General features: G+C 40.7%; 1 protein-coding gene across 5 annotated transcripts in view; it reads left to right on the top strand.

Moving 5' to 3' along the window:
- pard3ba (par-3 family cell polarity regulator beta a) overlaps positions 1 to 19773 on the top strand; it is a 154107-nt gene that overhangs the window by 113939 nt on the left and 20395 nt on the right. For 3 of the 5 annotated variants that reach the window (XM_040142248.1, XM_040142247.1, XM_040142249.1), the window contains exon 22: positions 8877 to 8988. In XM_040142248.1, coding sequence (XP_039998182.1) covers positions 8877 to 8988 — 112 coding nt within the window. Of the gene's footprint in view, positions 1 to 4262; positions 4295 to 8876; positions 8989 to 12942; positions 13232 to 19773 lie in introns of those variants that run through there. The other 2 variants (XM_040142250.1, XM_040142251.1) reach the window with 2 other exon arrangements.

Below are 19773 nucleotides of genomic sequence, written 5' to 3'. Positions count from 1 at the left end.
GGGGGGCGAGTTTGGGGAAAAATCTTGGTAATTTACTTACACGGACCAAAGTGATGCATTTCTTTTGGTTCTCTTTTAATTTTACCTCTCAAGTACTGTACTACCTATGTGTTTGTTTTTTAAATGGGTGTATAGCATTTGCATCTTCGCCTCTGTGTAGACACAGAAAGTTCTGCGTGTAGGTGCGTACACACAAGGTCACAAACCATGGCTTGACCGGCAAGAGCGAGAGAGTATTTCCACATATCTACATTCATGGTCTGCAAAGCTGGAAAATTCATAAAACATGAATGCATGCTTACACCGTATTAACACCCTCACATATGCACACACACACCCACACACACATACACGGTTGTGCCATGCATGATTCATGTAACTTTTGTTGGGTTTGCGATCGTTTTGTTCTCTTTAAATCTTTAAAATCTCTATTAAAAAAAAAAAAAAAAGATTAAAATAATTTCTCTTTGATAAGTATTTTTTTCTGTAATATTCCAAGCAAGAACTTGTTACTGTTAAACTATACATGGTGATATGAACAAAAAGTTTGTTTGGGGAAAGATTGACTGCCAAGCATAAAATATTTCAAGCCACCATGCTTCTCAGGCAACCAGCTATATTCTTGTACAGATACAGACACAGATATGAATGCAAATGAATATGACTGGAATTACTGAAGACAATGAGGTGTTTATGGATGCCATCTGATGACAAATATATACGAATGTATACAATGGATGGTCTAAAGGGCTAAATCTCAACTTTTATTTGAGGGTGTTAAGAGCCACATCAGATTAACAGTGAAGGAATTTAGACATAGTCCCCCTATTTTAAGAGACAATAAGCTAAAAATAAACTTGAATTATAATAATACCACCATTTTGTGCAAATTATTTACAGTCAATGACTGAAGTCTTTGACCAAACAAGTCTCTGGCATGTTTGTACTGCCACACATGCTCAGTTGGCCTGAGGTAGGGTGACTGAGTTGGCCAGTCAAGAACATTATGTCTGGCCACAAAATACTCTTGGTTCCCTTATCTGTATGTATGACGTCATCGTATAGAGCTACACGTCCTACACTGTTGACCCAATATGGATGCAAACACCCACAACCATCAGAGTTTGGTCGTCTAATATGCCTTTCAAATTTTGAGAACTTGTTTGGTCAAATTGAGCCTGAACATATCAGGAATATATAATTTGTGATATTTTACAACACAAATACACCAACAGCCATGTACAAAAAAGGAAAGGTGGAGGCGTTTAAAGGCAATTTAAGTTAGTATAATAAAAAAATGCGCTTGCACTTGAGTAAAACTTATTATTTAGTATAACATTGGGGTGTCAGAGCCCTTCATTTTCAGTATAACGGAAGGGTTAATGCTTGCAGAAGCTCAAGGCTTATCAATGTTGTCATTCTTTCCATATTATATATCATTAAGTTTTTGAAACCTTACAGTCAAACTTGCAGCCATATTTGTATGTGAGAGAGAAAAAGGAGAAAATCTAGAAAGGATTCTAATGCAAATTATAATTTCCCATATGAAATAACACAGGCCACATTAAAACTTTCCTCAGCTTAAACTCTGAGAGAAATTACTATTGACTTGCAAATCAAAAACTAAACCCCAGACACCCAATGTAATCCAGAGAAAAAGAGGATACAGAGAGGGAGAGGTTGGACATGGAATGGAGACAGATGGGAATGGAAAGAAGTGACAGACGGAGGGGGAGAGGGAAAAGAGAAAGCAGCAAAAGAGTGTAGAGAAAGATGGAATAAAGACAGAGCCAAAATGGGGAGAGAGAAAACGTGTTAGATAGGCTGAGTAAATTCGAGAGAGAAGAAGTGACAGAGGAGAGGATGCAGACAAAAGAGGAGGAGGGATAATTAGCCACAGTCTAGCAGCCTGACAGATCTGTTAGACCACTTTAGCTCTCATCCACTAGTGGTGGGTACTTCATTACCAGCCTGTTTTGTCCCTCTCCTCGCTTTCTCCCCAAGTCTCTCTCTGTCTCTGTGTCTCTTTCACTGTGTCACTTGTCCAACCCCCCCCCCCCCATTTGCTCTTAATGTATATTAGATCGTTTTTAACATTAGCATGATGGATTAGGAGCCTTCTATGGTTTGTTAACTCTGTATGCAAGGGTGTCTCCAGAGACAAAGAAATAATGAAATAAATGTCCAACAATGCTGTTAGTGGGCGGTCATGTCGCACATGGTTTTCATTTGACGTCTTAGAGAAGTGTGCGCTCAAGTAAAGAAACAAAATGGTAAAATGGTGCCTTTAAATAGTGTAGCTGCTGATGCTGGATGACCTCAGGTGTATTCCATGGTCACACCCACTTCGCATCCCACATCCAGACTCGCACACGCTCCGACATTGCTGGCTATTTCCGTCCACGTTCCACCACCTGCGGCTTGGACCCCCCCCAACCACCCCAGTGCCTTTCATTCACACAGATATACACACGGGCAGAAATAGATGCACACACAGCCACCCACATGTAATATTTCTGCATGGAAGCCCAGTGTAACCTAGCAACAATACTGTGTGTGGTCTGGTGAGTTTTATACCACTGCGCAAAAACTACTGGTCCAAGCTTGTTGTGTGTAGCTGTGTGTGTATATCTATAGGTTGAGGTGCAAACAAGCCTACTTTTTACTTACCTTACCTTACCTACAAAGCAGTCCTTTATAGCTGTAGCACGCAATATTTTTATTGTTTCCAAGGGAACAACACATCTGTTTCTTTGATCTTTTACATTACACTGTTTTAATGATGCTGAGGAAGAAATGTGCTCATTATACATGTGGGAGATGGTGTGTGCCTCTGAAATCCCTAATGTTAATTTAGATTTATCCAAATTAAGGCTTTGAAGGTAAGTGTGCATGCCTCTGCGTCCATGCATGGTCTGCGTGTGTTTGCATAGTTTTGCCAACAGAGACATGCTAGTGCCCCCCCCTCCTCTCCCCTGCTGTCAAAGCCCTCAACATTGGACTCCTAGCGCTGTCTCCCTAATTTACTGTCGGACATTTTCATTAGGCCTTCAATGGCAGGTGTGTTCCGTGATGGGCGTCACATTTGATTAGAGCTATGCTAGAGGCTGACCTGTGGAGAAAAAAGGTTAGCTATGCTTGTCAAATTTTATTAGCCAGAAGGCACTCTTTGTAGCTGGAGCAAGAAACAGGGAGAATGAGATGAAAGGAGGAGTGAGAAAAAGAGAGAGGCCAAAGCGGAGGATTGTTAAGACTCATGAGAGGTGTGTTTTAAAATGTACCTTTGTGCTAAGAGCAGGAGGAAGGATGATGGAGGAGAGCTTGTAAGCTAAGACAAGTAAATGATACATCAGTGAACATGCTCCCAGATTTTTCTACCATGGTTCAAGCAGTGGCACAAGGATTACATGCTACTGAGTCCAGTTTTCTAATAACATTTACGTATTGTTGAAATGTATTAGAAAGAAGCTACAAGGTCTTTTTGGATGTAGATCTGGCCCCTGTAAAAATCCTGAATAGGGTCAGTTTCTTCTTCTCTATTTCCCTTTTCTCCCCTCCATCCTGGTGCGTCACCGAAGACACAGTTTCATTCCCTTATAGACAGAAAAGAGGAGAAAAACAAGCAGTATGAAAGAAGTGCAAAGCAGATTTTATACAAGGAGGTTTTCCATTAATGCAGATGATTGCAGAAGTGCAGAAGTTAGTGCAGAAGTTCCCTTTTTCCTGTATTGCAAACAGTAAATACATCTTTTTTTCTGCTGTGGACATAGTTGTCAGGCAGCATCTGTCTGAGGAAGAGCTCAAAGAGAAGTGATATATTGTTCCCTTGAAAGCAACACGTCACTAATGCAGACTGCATATTAAGACATTTTTGTCTTTTATGACTTTAAATTTGTATTATCTTTTATTGATGCTCTATCTGAGCAATTAAAATGTTTCCGTTCTGCATTAAAGCAGCTTTTCAGATATTCTTTTGTTCACGGTCAGTTACAGTAGATGAGACTGGCTGTTACGGAAGCTAGTGTTAGATTATGAGTTAATCGAGTTTCATTTTTATGGCTGTGCGCTTATTGTCTAACAACAGAAAACAGATACATGATGAGTAATGTGCCTGTTGTATTAGATGCTGTGGTTTACAATGGTCAGTGAGGCAGTGGTTCCCAACCTTCTTGGCTTACCATTTTACCCTTTAAATGTAACCACTGTTTTGAACAGTTTAACAAAAGAGTGACTTTTTCTTCTTTGTCTGTTTCACTTGACAGATTTTCAGAGGCCCAAAGATGTTAAAATACCAAGCATTTCACTTTTTTTTAAAAAAGAAAAAGGAATTTTTTTTTTCTTGTCACAAGTCAGAAAAATAAAGGTAATTTTGTGATGTTTGTGTAACTCTTGTGTGACTAACATAGTTATCTAGCTCTAAACCACATTTCCCTTTGGAGATAATAAAGACACAGAGGAATGGTAATGTTTTCTTTAATTCTTATCCCAGCAATTATTCGGTAACCCCTTACATTTTTCTTGCGACCCCTTGAGGGGCCCTGACCCCCAGGCTGGATACCTCTGTGCTGAGGTATGTCCAATAAGTCCAATATCAAAACATCCAAATCACAATATTACATTTTATTGGGACGTGTGGGACAATAATTACTGACAACTTACTACAGAATTGGGTCACTATGGGTTTTGCATGAATTTCACATATGGCGATCAGTTTGCTGGTAATGGGGAGGGCTACTCAGCCAGTGGAAACAGTTGTTACTCCGGAGGGCCTTTCTAAAGCCTGAGAAAGTCATTTTGAATTTGAAAGGTGTGGGCATAACGCCCCGGACTTGATTTATGGGAAGTGTAGGATCCAGTGTTTTTGGAGCTTGACCCATTCTGGGGACTAAAAGTCAAGATAACACGGTCACTGCTGCATTGATTTTGTCCAATCTTTTTTTTTAATTTGTCTTTCGTAATTCCCCTCATTTTTATGGAATTTCAAAAATAATTTGCTTTACCCCCTTTAAATTATCAGAACACTGGTATTCAGTCCTCCTTTGGTAAAAATTCTCGACTACGATTTCAAGTTAGATCTCTTGCAATCCTTGCGTGAACTACAAGACCAAATTCTGATTGGGTTGTTTTCAAGTGTGCCATAGTACCCTTTCCTTTAGGTTTCAGTAAGACTCAGAGGGACTGATAAAAGACTAGAGTTCAGAAGGAGTTCAAGGCAGCAGATTTCTTTCTTTCTTTAAACCTCTCTGTTTTCCCATTGCTTCCATTTTGGAGCTCCACTGAGTTTCTGTCTGACTCTATTCCCAATATTACACCAGGAAACCAAACATTGACCATGTACTTTGATGTGTGCTTACCTCCAGCATGCAGGCAGCAAAGAAAAACCGGCCTTCCGGAGCTTTTTTCCCCCAGGTGTGTTGTGTTTAAATCAGCTAGCCACAGCAAAGAAGAAGTCGCCAAACCAGCCGGCGGCAGCACATACTTCCTAATTAGTCTGCCCTCACACTGTCTCACACCACGGGATAGTTGCTTTTCTCACACACTCTCTCCCATTCTCTTTCATATGACAGTCAATTTTGTTCTCACTCCAGTTCTCCTGCTCTCTATTTTACTCTTTTGCAAGTTTCCATCTCTGTCTTTCTGTTGCTGTTTGGCTTTGCTCTCATTCTGTCTTCTGACGGATCTTTCATTTCCTGCTCATGTGTCTCATCCTCTCCCTCTCCTCCTTCAGTCTCCATCCTCCTCCAGCTTTCCTTCTCTCAGTGCGCCGTCAGATCAACCTGCATAGTCAGATATTCTGAAATATGGATGAAATACGATACCTAAAGGAACAACTCATCTGACTTAAGTGGCATCAACTTCTGCAGTTGAGCTACTGTAGCAAAATAAGGCTTTATTGATTTATTGATTAGTTGTAGTCTACAGTATTTACATGTAATGCACTCAGTCTGATGCCCCTATGAACCTGCAAGACCTCCATACACCACATATGGAAACATTTGTGTTTCTGCTTTATTACGACCTGGGTCTTATTTTGTATTTGTGGGCAGTGTTTGTCTCTTCTCTCTCCCATTAGTCTACCACAGCTTCAAGTGTGTGGTCGCAAATCATGTTAGTTTTGGTTCCTGACAAACAAGTCTTAATACAAGTTGCAAAAAATGGCAGCAAGAGAGAGAAAAACCTAAACTTTAGCTTTATTTGGTCTATTTGCTCTTGATTGTACTACTTGCTAAATTAAAAAAATACAAATGAGTTTATAAAAGTTTTTTACGGACATCGCAAATAATCAGAGAAATGACAACTATGTTTCTCAGCTGTTAAGCCCATTTGGATGACAGCTGATTTCTCCTTGCTTCTTTCTTTATGTCACAAATAGTCTTATATCCAACTGCTCTATTGAAATAATTGTAGATCACTATAGCTTAGATCTGTTGTGTTTATGCAACTGGCCTCAGGCATGTAGACAGGCAATCAGCAGCGGTTATTAGCTGCCGATGACAACAGGGGAGCCTACCTGTCTCTGTTTAAACACACACACCCACGCATCCACACACACTCATAGAACAAGACATGCAAATGTGTGTGCCTATACAGACACATATCCACAAATGTATCCCTCTCTCCCTGTACTGTCACAGTTTGGAAAGCATGCCAGCAGCTGAACTGTCAGCCCATCAAACTGCTACTCAAGAAACCTCAGCCCCCCCACCCCATCACCTAGTGTTTTATCCAGAATCAGCCTCTGTCTTCAACCATTAATATGATAATATTTGGCGTTGTCAGTGATGGAGGCCATGGCATAATGAGATAATTACAGTGTTGTTTCATTTGGAGAGCGACACGCACGCTCAATCAAAATGGCAGCCCTAATTATGGGCCCAGGGATTGGCTAATGGGTTCTGTGGAAGAGGGGTGGCGTGAAAAAAAAATCTCAACTTGGCTCTGTACATTCATTTTCTGAGGGTCTGTTTGTTTGTTTGTTTCTTTGTTTCTTTGTTTATGGAGAGGGGCTGGTAGGCAGCAGAGGGTAAGTAAGCAATAAAAAGCAAGTAATAAGTGAATAAATAAATAATACAAGAGGTTAGGTGTGAATATACGACAAGGTTGTCTGCAGGACTAAGCACTTGGGGGGGAAACAGATTAGAATTGATTAGCAGTGTGTTGAAACCAGCCATTAAACCAATCTCAAGAAGCAACAATTAGCACAGTACCAGGCTTAATGCCGCCTCAGATATCCATCTTTATAAAACAGAAGCATCTGCGCTGGTGTTTCATAGCAGCACAGAAACTTTTGGAAAGTTCTCGCAGCAAATCGGGATTGAATATTGTGCCCTGAGAGTCGACAGGGACTCTGCAGCGAGGACTACACACACATACGTTTGTGTAGAATGATAGTGACATTTTGCATGTAACATACTGGCACAGAATTGTGCATGACTAAGCCTTCTGTCCCCACTGAGTTGGATAGAAGGCAGGCTGCACTATATCAGGGTACGTATACACGCCAGTGTGTCCCACATAACAGATTACAAGGACTAACTATACGCACATAGAGCTGCACAGCTTTGTACGTTCCTGAGGTTGTCTTCACAAACACAAACATACTCAGTAGTCTCAGCCAGATTTTCTAATTAAAGGCAGGGTCACAAGAGAGACTTAAACATGTTAGCTATGTACTTCACTAATGAACTTCTCTATCTGGTCTGTCTCTCTCGCCCGGTCTCCCCCCTTCGCTCCGTTTCAGTCAATACCTGCCTGGAGGTCAGGCCATTAGAATGTGAGGCACAACGCCTGTTTGATGAAGGCTGTTTGGGTGTTTTATTTGTCGGACAAAAAGCCTTCCTTGGGTGAAGTTGTCACGGGTATTTGAGATTTACAGATGATGAGGAAGGGTGGAAAGTTTGCTTTTTCTGCTTGTATTACACTTTTTTTCTCAGCATGCATCTCTTGAGGACGGAAGAGCAAATGAACAGCATATCAGTGTCAATATTAGATACCTGTTCCCAATGCAGCCAGTCAACACAGATAAACGACAGCACTATGTCATACTTTGGCTGCACATCCTGTAGGATTGTGCTCACTCAGGTGCACAATTTTTGTCTGTTGCCTTTTGTGTGTGTATATCTGTGTTTCCATACCCTTGTTTATGTCTGCCCAGGTTTGTACTCTCAGGTGTGTGTAACTTCTCTAGCATTAAGGTCCAGTGAGCATGATGACGTCTTTAAGTTTTGTCCTCATTCTGTCCTGAGTTCTTATCTCTTCCCAGTTGGCAGTTGCTGGCGCTTTTTTCTTTCTTTTTTGGCTAATGTATTCTTCATTTTCACCTTTTGGTCACTTTGCAAAAGATTAGACTCAGGAGGATAATTTGGGTGTTGACTTGCCAATCTATCTGTGTGTAGTTCAGTCCAGGATAGCACCACATTGCTCTATGGTACTTTTAAGTGAAAAGGCACATCCATCAAATGCTTTTATACCATTTCTATTTATTTTTTTTTCTTCCTCTTCTGTCAACTGTAGAAAGTTCAGTTCAGGCACTGATGTCTTCTCAGAGGCACTACTTTGTATATATTATCTGTCTGCTTGTCAGTCTTCCTGCGCTGTCTAGGGCTGTCTCTGCAAAGCCAAAGATACCGGTGGATTTAACAAAAGATGAAGCTGAATGTATCATGTTCCACCTGCCTTTTTCTTCACTTTTACATTCCCAGATGTGGTAAAAAAATTAGACTGTTTATCCCTTAAAATGCACAAACAGCATCTTTCTCATCGTGGAACTCATTTTTGGAAAGTCGTGGAATAATCATAGAATTCTACAATGATGAGCTTCTCTCCAACCATTGCTACCTGGCATTATTTGAACCTTCCTCTCTGTCTCTCTGTAGTGATCAGCGTTTCCAGGGGTTGCGTAGGGAGTACCAGCAGGCCCGAGCTGCTCCAGTCTACGAGGAGCTAGACGCTGCACGACGCCTAGTTCTGGAGAACGACCCGCACCGGGTGAGTGTGCATGCCTGCTGGAATGTATCCCAGAAATGGCAGCCAGTTTTCGATATTGAGAAATAAGTTTAACCATCTAAAAATGCTATGAAATGACATGTTCTGCTGTAAGACACATTGGACACTAGTTTAAAGGATTGAAATGTTAAATGAAGGGAATATATGTGTATGTGTACTTGTCTCCGGAGCACTCCAGCGTTCCTGTGAGCCCAACCTGTTTTCCCCTGTGCCTTTGTCAGGCTATTTTCAGCTCTCTTGTTAACATTTTGAGGTGCTGTGTGCCACTGAGGCAGCGCCCGCTCCTCCTCATTTAGTTTATGGAGAGATCTATTAGGATGGTGACATTTCCATCCACCCTCTCGTTCAGCTCTATACTTCAACCTTCTCTCTTTCTTTCTACCTTTTCCTATTGCTTTCCCATTTGTCCTTATCTTCTTTGATAGTGTTGTCTGCCCCTAACTCGCTCTACCCTCTTTCTCTTTCTTATTTTGGCAACAGCAACAATGGTCTGAAATGCAAAATGTCCCTGAACTTGTATTGATCCGGCCTGAGGAATCATTTCATTTACCTCCATACACTCCCCAACTCAGCATACTCGCCATGGAAATCAATAGCGATTTATCAGCAATTTTTAAAAGGATTTTTTTAATAGCAAGCCCAAGGATGCAGAAAATCTGGCCGCAGCGATTTGCAAAGGTATTTCCTCAGAGCTAGATTTATTTTTCATTAAATGACACAACTGAGCAAAGAGAGAAGCAGAGGCACCTGGGAAATATGGGGTGGATTTACTGACGGCATCGCCGATACCCAATCACCTGACACAATCTGCCTCCTGCTCACTCCCTCGCTTATTGTAGGCTTTGTTTATTGAGCAATGAAGCCATGAGAACTAGTCTTCATTAGGCACCCGCCAACACACACAAGTTGCTTTCTTTGAGGCCCGAAGGGCTTTGTCACTCATTACACATACCTGTTCAGCATGTGTTTCTGTCTCAGTTTGCCGTGACTCAAGTCAGCACAGATATTCTGATGCAATTAAAGCGCAGCAAGTGTGAGGCACAACCTCTGATCTGATTGTTATTTTTCTCCCTAAAAAGACAGCGGTGTCCACAGTAAAAACCAGCGGTGGGTTCCCCTCCTGAGGAGCCTGATAATGAAACACCCCATTCACAGTCACACACACTCGCACACATACATAGTGAGAATAGAAACACTAAAGCAGTTAAACATTCGGGATGTTATATGGGCTACAAAAAAAGACAAAAGATGATAATGGAATGTTGAAACAAAACATGATTACTGGGAAATGACAGGGAAAGAATAAATATATATATATATATATATATATATATATATATATATATATATATATATATATATATAAAATATGTGTGTATGTGTATGTGTATATGTATAATATATATACATATATGTAATATGTAATATAGCACCGCTGAGCACCAAACAGTTTTTGAGGACATCTAGCTCTTCTTCCTACAGAGGTTTAATGCATTTATTGTAGGTCACTTTGAACAAAGGCATTTCCCAGGGGGGGAAATGTGGAGTACAAGTTTTTTTTGTTTGGTTTCAGAGGAGGAGAGGTTGACACAGCTTCCTGGATTATAAAAAACAAAGAAAGTAATACTGAAACTATGCTATTTCCTGTATTTCTATAAACGCATATAAATTCTATCTTATGACATATTGTGATGAATTTGGTTACCTTGTTTTCCTTAACAAAGGCTTTTTAACAAAAGAATCATAAATACTAGTAGTGTTGTTGCTGCAGTATTAACACACTAACTGCTTAACATCCCATTTAGTTTTACTAAAAAGAACACTTTCCTTTGCTGTCTTGTGTCCAGCTGATGCTCGATTCTGCCTCTTCTTGAAAGAATAATAAAATTACAAATTGTTAGATGTAAATCAAAATACATTTGATTTTTGGAATGCAATGTACTGTAAATAACATACATGAAGTAAAAAAAGCACAAACAATTATGTAGCTAAAACCAAAGTGAGACTGCACTCACAAATACAAAGCTTTTTCAATCATAGACACAAACACAGGCACACACACACACACACACACACACACACCCTGCAGAGAGATGACCACCAAAAGAATAAGCAGAGACATGAATAGATTTTCTGACCACAGTCTTGAGTTTTTATCGCCACTTTTGTTTATGTCAGCTAGGGTTCACGTGTTACCCAGAATACTCTACCTCTTCAGATGAGATGGGTAGAGACACGCAGAGAGGCCCGTTTTTACTTCTGATACACATACATACAGCATAGATAAGCCTCCACGAACCAAATCAACATTTCTTCAAGAATTACTTTACTTTTTAGCATGTCATAAGAACCTTTTCAAGAAAATAAAACATATTTTATACCAGTCTCTGATGGGTGTTTGCATTCGGGTGCATACAGAATGGAGTTAAGCGTCCACACCTTTTGATTCACCGGGACATTACTCCACACACATTTATCTATTTTCTCTCTCCATGTGGTATGAGAAGAGTGTAAATGCAGACCACTTGAGCACTGCGCTCGCTTCAGCCTTGTGTGATCAGCCTTTTAGCTGCCGCCTCCGCCACCACAATCACCACACCGTGCTGCTCTTTTATGCTCAGCCATTTCTGTAGCCTTGGATGGTTAAAAAGGTTTTCCAAGCTCTCCACACAAGGCCAGGAGCACCATTCTCCCTTTCTGAGTGGTTTATATGTGTTTGAAAGGTGTGTCTGTGTCTGTGTCTGTCTCTGTCTGTCTGTCTGTCTGTCTGTGTTTGTCTTCATTTGCTCTTCTGAGCTAGGGGATGCTGGGTAACACACTAACCTAGGCCGCCATAAACAAAAGCAGGGATAAAAGACTGATTACAATACCGATTTATGTCTCTGTTTATTATCTCAGTGGTCATCTATCTACATGATCTAGAGGTGGAATTGTCTGTGTGGGTGTGTGTGGCAAGCTGCATTTAAGTGGGTGTCACAGGCTTCTAGCTTGTGTGTGTGTGTGCGTGTGTGTGTGCGCGCAGCTAAATACGGTTTTCAAGAAAGACTTCATGTCATTTCCTCATTTCTTTCCTGTAACCCCTCTCCTCCTGTGTCTCTGTCCATCTCTCTGTCTTTAATTTGACCCCTCGTCCATGTTCCCTGTCTGTGGATAGGTCACACTTGTAATTTGGACAGTCACACTGTCCCTCTCTCTCTGTCTGTTTTCTCCATATGCTAATGATAGGCTCTCTGTAATGGCTTGATGGCCAATTAAGCCATGAAAGTACATGAGCAGTTTCTTTTTATAGCCTTTTTTTCCCCCGTTTAAAGTAAGTTGGGAATAACTTATCACATGACACACATTATTGTTATAGAGATTGATCTTGATAGTTTTTTTTTACTCAATAGTTCAATAAATTACAACAATATATGAATTGCTCCATGTCACCTTTTAAAGGGGTACTCCAGCAAGAGGGTGATATATCCTTGTCTTTTAGTTCCTAGTATTGTTAAAGCTCCATAATTTGTGGATCCTACATTACCCATAATGCAACCAATAGGATCTTTTCAACAGATCCTCCCTGCCTGGTAAGCGGCCACGTCCTTTAAACTTGACACTCTAGTTTGTATGAATGTGTTTCTCCAACTCCAAGCCAATGATGGCACATGATGAAAAAAAACCAATGATGATATCATTGGGGGTTCACTCAGTTTTTGATACCCACGCGGATCTCAGCGGAAGGGCCTTAAGCTCTGATCATATCAGTGCAGTAGAAAAATGACACGTGCTTCCTCCCTTTTTGATTGCAGCTGTTTAACTGGTGGCATCATACTGCTGCCAGTGTTGGCGATCTCTCTCAGTTAGATTTTTTTCGGGTCGACCACATTTTGAATCAGATCTTGCTATCCACGGTTGTATTTAGCCTGCGTCTGACAGTCTTCTGGTCTCTCTTAGATTGGGGCTGTCCTTTGGAAAATGAGTCCATGCACTTTGATTTTCCACGAGGCTCTTTTGGATCAAGTGCAGATGACCTGAACATCAGGGGTTATTTTCTCCAACTTTACAGAACATATTACCCAGCTGATTTCACAGGCTGAGTGCTACTCCTCATGACTGATGTTCATGTATAAAATTGGTGGAGTTCCCCTTTCAAATGTGTACATCATCTGCAAAATAGAATGATGTTAACTATCTTTTCAGCCCTCTTATGAGATAGTTATATGATTGCTGCAAGTGTAGCTCAGTCATTATACTGTTTTTATATTATGTGTTTCTGAACACATTGTCATTCATCTTCAAAGGTTCTTTGAAGAATTTCTGGGTTTTCTTACCCTGAAGGAAATAACTTCATTCATTAAAAAAAAAAATCCCACTGTCATATCCATGATTTCCTTCTTTCATTCATTCACTGTTGGCCTATTTGCCCCCTAGTGGTTTTTATTGGACATCCCACTGTCTACAGCTGATTCACTGAGCAGGATCACTTATTCACTTCCACTCTGTGGTACAGCTGAACATCAAGGAAGTTTCACATCAAACACACTGTGTGTCTTTGTTTCCTCTAGTGCTGATTGCATGTCGTGACATGTTTATTATAATGTAAGTCTACTGTATGTGCATTTCAGCTGACCATGCAAAACATGGTCGGCTGAAATGAGTGACGCCACAGTGAACCAGAATCTTGTTTAGCCACAGTATTGGAGGAATACGCGTACACCCTCACACACATGATCTCGTGCATATTATCTTCAACTCATTACCCTGTGAATCGTAAACAACGCTGGCAGCACATGCGACACCTTAACGAACACAGAAGTCACAGAAAACCAACCTCACATCTACACACTCAGAGTCATTATAAAACACACACAGAGACACTCACAAGTCCAGATACGACTTGTCATCCGTTGCACAGCTGTTTTTCTGTACTTCTCTCTAATGTAGTGTGTGCGGACATCCATCACCTTGATGATATTTTAATGTCACATCCTCAGGCTGTCTCAATCTCTCCCACTCTCTCACTTTTTCTCTCCTTCCCACACGTTGGCCATCACTTCATAAATAAACCCCTACATCATTAAGTAAACACGCACCAGCCTGTCACGGTGATAGATGGCCTACACACACTCACAGACACACACACATACAGGCACAGGGGATCTGTGCGGGGTGCTTCATGCCCACAGGCAAAAAGCCCCGATGGTTTTTCGCGCCCCCTGTCCTAATGAATGTGCACACATTCATCTGTGAACTTGTACTGAGTTAAAAGCACACTTTTGGAAAAACACCTCAGTGTTAGAAGTAGTCAGAAAGTTATTATCGACAGCACATTTCCAAATTTGGTGGTAAAACACTTCAAAATGTGTATGCGGGCCCTTTGTCTATAGACATTGATATTTAGTTTTGTTTACTGGTGAGTTTAGTTGGCGCCCACTGTGCCCCGGTGACTGGCCATCACTGCTTTCACCTAGCAGGTGCCTCTTCTTATCACACACCTTGTACTGTGCACAATTCCGACTCATTCTGTCTCACTCACCAAAGACCCACACACAAATAGCACAGGTGTAATGGATGTGCTTGCAGTTGTGGGAACTGCCAGAAAAGTAGTGTAGCCCAGCAGAAAGCTGCTTCCGGAGACGAGAGGGGGACCCGAGGAAGATAAATGGAGGAGAGGAATGAGGGAGCAAGTAAATGAGGGAAAGAATATGAGGGGAATGGGAAACAGGAAAGGGGAGTGGCAATGAGGCAGCCAGAGAAAAGAACAGAAAGTGAGGGGGAAGAGAGAGAGAAAACACTGCATGTGTTTATGAGAAAGAGGACAAAAGAGAGAGAAACTAAGAGCATGACAAAGCGACAGAGCAGCATAGAAGCAAATAAGACTTAAAGAGGCGTCTTGGGGGAAGATGGGAAGGATGAGAAATAACATCTAACAGGGGGAGCTGGATTGGCATGAGGAGGAGACAGATGGGATGGAGGATCTGACAGACACATGGAGGCATTGACATAAATGACTGAAGGAATGGAGCGAGGGAGGAAGAGAAAGAAGTGGTGGTAAAACTCAGGTGGTAAAATGTAGCTCAGGCAGTCTCAGTGGTTAGAAAAGAGTCCTCCCTGCTGGAGTGTCCTTGAGCATGACATAAATCTCTATCAAGGGGGTAAGAAAAGGAAATTTCCCATTAGGTGTTAGGGATGCTTTAATAGTTGTAGTTTGAATATAAATTAAACACACCATTTAGATGTTAAATGGTGTGTTTCTTCAATACCCCAGCCAACAAATTCTGTTATTAATAGTAACCAGTACATTATATAAAGCAGCATTTCTGATATATCTCCTAAAAAAAAGTTTTTCTTCCTTTTAGTTGTAAAAGTGTCAACAATGAATTTAGAAATCACTTTGACACGATTTTGACTGTAAAAAGAGATGGCTTTTTGTGATTTCAGTTGGACGTTAAATAGAAAGAGAGAACAGACCAAGGAACTATCCTGAATAACACATTAGGTAGTGGGGTTAAGTTCATTCATCAAGCTTGGTTTCTTTGTTTCCATCTCATGTATCCTATCTCTCTCCGTCTCTCCACTCTGTGCTGTCCAGTTAATTAGAAGCGTATTCAAATAAACTGTTAAAAATGTAGATTTATAAAGATGAGTACGGGAGGCTGAGATGCTGGTTTGTACATATGGAGGAAGGTGAGAGAGAGAGAGAGAGAGAGAGCAGCTGGTCCGGAGGTGTTTCTCTGAAGGAGGCTGCGATAATGTTAGTCTAATGCTAGTGTTAATCAGGTTAGCATATGCCCTGTGTGTGTGTGTGTGTGTGTGTGTGTGTGTGTGTGTGTGTGTGTGTGTGTGTGTGTGTGTGTGTGTGTGTGTGTGTGTGTGTGTGTGTGTGTGTGTGTGCGCATTTGTAGATTTGAGGTTCATTTCAATGAAGAACGAGAGAAGGATTACTGGCTAGCAAACACCATCATTCAACATCTCTCTCACTCTGTCTTTCTTTCTCTCTTACTTACACACACACACACATACACACACATTATCCCCACGGGGAAAAAACACATTTGAAGTACTTGGATCAAGAAACGAGTTGGATTTAGTCCTGCTTTCTATTTTTCACAAACATGCTCCCAAATTTAGAAATGTAATCTAGTTTTCATTGACTTTTCACACACATGTACATGTGTACTCACATATGAAGACATCCAACTGATGCACATGCATAAACAGTACATACAAATGAACATGAACACAAACTACACACAAACCAACATTCTCATGTGTATGAACGCACACACATTTTTTTTACCAGACTTTTAGGAGGTAACATACCACAAACACATGAAAACACACAATAGACACATATAGACACATGCATACACACAGACAAACATTCTCAGTCAGCATCAAAGGGCTGTAAACCTCAGCTTTGGCCAAGAAGCTGAAGCTGTTTTCAGAGTTCATTTCTCTGCAGGAGGCCCTAGCCAATTCAACGCTGGCAGCTCACGCACACACACACACACACTCATACACGCAAAAAACTTTTTGAGGAAAATCCCATAATTCAGTAATTACAAGAAAAAATACAGTCTCCTGATCCTGGTTTCCTCCTGACCCCCTCTGAGATCACCCTTGCTCAATACTCAGATGAAAAACACACATCCTATACTTTCTCTCACGCACACACAATCCCTTACCTAGCAAGGCCTGTACAGCAGTCGAGGCCCGCTGATTAAAGGCTTCCCACTGGCCCAGATTCTCTGGACCGGGTTGAGCGCTATTCTGGCCCATATAATTGCACAGGCCCCACCACAAGTTAGTGTTTGGATCATACACCCCAGAATAATCCTGAACAAGCTACTGTGACCAGCTACTGAAAAACAGAAGAGGGGTAAAATAACAGAGGAGAAATAAGGCAGGAGATAGAGCTTACAGCAGACTGTTCTATGTTTATGTCAAGGTTAGGATGATAATTATAAAATGAAAGTCGTGCTGCAAAGATTGTTCCTCTTTACAGGCCACTTAGTCCAAATTCAGCCTCGCAAGCCCATTTTAGGTGACGGTATTTGCCAGTGAGATAATTCCATGTTTTGCAATGCAAATTTGATTGAATTTAGTGTTAATACCTTTAAATGTTCCAGAATACTGCTTTATCAGGAATTGATGCTTCATGAATTTTTCGAAAAATAAATTGATTTTTTGGAATTGAACTTACCTCAAACCATTTGTGTATTTATTGTTTGAAGATCAGAAACATTATTTATATTTCCACCCAGCATGCACTAGAAATAATTTCTAAAAAATTACATATATTGGCCCACAAGCACAGTAGTGTGGACAATAGGTGCTTGTATAAAGGTAGTCGAGGTAGGGTTTCCTCTTGTCAGAGAAACAGCGGCTTTTGTCAGTCAGTAGATTCCAATGGATTCAATCTCAGTGAACCACAACATCCATAGAAACTTCTTAAATAACTCCCGCAGCCTAGTCGTCTCCTCTCTGCCTCCATATGCTCACTATGATCCAAACAGTTGTCATTTTGTTAAAAAAAAACAATACTTCCAGCAGCACTTTGGAATGGCATGAAGGCTGATATCATGCTGGAGTTGAGAATGTATCCATATTTTGGTGTTGAGTGTGGACCAAAAAACAGATTACGATGAGGTTGGACTGAGGCAATTCTATGGACATGTAGGCAACTTTTTCCCATACTGAAAATGGGTCGCAAACAGAATCCAATGTAACTGACCAACAAGTCCTAAATCTCTTGTTAGGCTCTTCCTAACCAATCCATATGACCACTCCTTAATCTGTTCTTGTGTTTCCCTTCTGTATGAGTATTTTCTGTGTTTACAGTCTGGATATTTTTAGGCTAACAGAGTATTTGATCAAGGTTCGGGGATCATCATAGTCATGGCTAAGGTTAGGTAAACTTTGCCGTCATGGTTAAAAGAACCAGTGCTGATTTGGGGCACAAGATCCGACTACTGAGCTACTCTCTACTGACAAATATGTGGAAGATACAGTCATAGTTTGCTTTTAACATTTTGTATTTGTTTCTGATGTTTTTATGTTAATGTTGTATATGGTGAGTTGTAATTTTGACTAAAAATGCAACAATTAGTAACATTTGTTGTTGTTTTTTATCACTGTGACATTTCAAATTTATCTACAGTAAATCTGGCTTTACTGAGTAACTGAAATTGCATCACAGTTGACTTTCACTATGAAGGACTGAGAAAATAGTATGAGAGGACACAGTTTCGTTTTGAACTTATACATTACAGTATTTAAAAATAGGAACCATCATAAACGCCTCTTATGATGGTTTCTATCATAAGAGGCACTAATAATACTGTTTCCAGCTTTGATAATGACTAAAGAGACAGAGATAATGCAGATTATTTCATTTTTTTATAATTCCTACAAACTTTTGTATTTTTTGACCACCTATGTTGTTTCACATCATCCGGGCCGTTGGCTATGATCTCATTGTTTAATTGGCACACACAGGAGCACTTCTTCCTTCACTCTCTCTAAAACACACAGACTCAGACTCAGACACAGGCTGAACTCTTGCCCACACTCTTGGGAGACAAAGACAAGGGTGAACATCTCATTCCAGCATTATGTTTCTACCCACTGCTATCAAGACTTTTCACACACATGTATAGCACCTTACTCCCTCTTTTCTCTTTGCAAAGTCACAATGAGCAATTCCATCCACGGACTCCCCCTCTCTGTCCTTGTCTCTCCAGCTCATCCCCGAGGCTCAACACACTCCTCTCCCTCTCTCCTCTCTTTTGTTTTAAGTCACTTCATTCCAATGCTGCACAGCAACTGGGTGAGGATTTTTTTTTTTCCTACCTCCTCTCCCTTTACCCCATCTGGGCTGGCAAAGGCCTACAGAGACTTATTTGGTGTCTGTCTTTATCCCCACAGCTTGTCTGTGGCCCGCGGGCAAACTGCAGAGTGTGATCTGTCTGCAAGTTGATAGAAATCTCCTATTCTCCTCCTCACTTGCTCTCACTTTCAAAGTGCGTCACCACTCTGTGGATTTAAGGAGAGAAGGCTCGGTAGGGTCAGCTACATGTGTTTGACTCTCTCTGCTGAGGTCACACTGTGCTATAAATTATTTTATAACTCTGTAGTTTCGGGGAACATTGTCAAGTTCCATACAGTTTTACCACACATTTATATCTTGTAAATATTCAGCTAATAGCTTCTATTAAATAACTTTAATAACTCTAACTTAATTTCTCTTGATACATGAATGTCGTCGTCCAAATCTGTTTTATTATAAACTTCCTTTTTACTCTTTAAATACCATTGGAAAACACATTTTAACTTTTACCACTAATATTGCTAAAATAAGACAAAATTAAATTCCTTTTTTATTTAAAAAAAACAGCATTTTTACAGACACACAAGAAAAACTAAGATTTTGTGAGTTACTTGATCATTGTGGGCTCGTGTTTTCATAATGAGAAGGAAAAACGACAGAAGCTAAATCGAGGCGGGACTTCCTTGCAAGATGTGGAATTTAGGCAGGTCGAAGACTTGAGGACAGTGGAACCTCATGAGCCATTGAACTTTGAGGCTGGGACACTAAACAGGCTACTTCATCATCCAGAGTGAGAAACCCTATGTGAGACAAATCTGGATATTTCCTCAGGCTGACCCTTTAAATCCACTGCAGCTCAGTCTGAGGTTTCTCGAGTTGGCATGAGTTAGATCAAAGCATCTGAAGGTCAAATAGATCAACCTCACGACATTTGCAGCAGGCCGTTAGAGGGC

This window comes from Xiphias gladius, chromosome 13, assembly GCF_016859285.1.
Source record: "Xiphias gladius isolate SHS-SW01 ecotype Sanya breed wild chromosome 13, ASM1685928v1, whole genome shotgun sequence".
NCBI lineage: Eukaryota > Metazoa > Chordata > Actinopteri > Istiophoriformes > Xiphiidae > Xiphias > Xiphias gladius.
The sequence above is the reverse complement of the archived record's forward strand: the minus strand, read 5'-3'. Positions and strand labels throughout refer to the sequence as shown.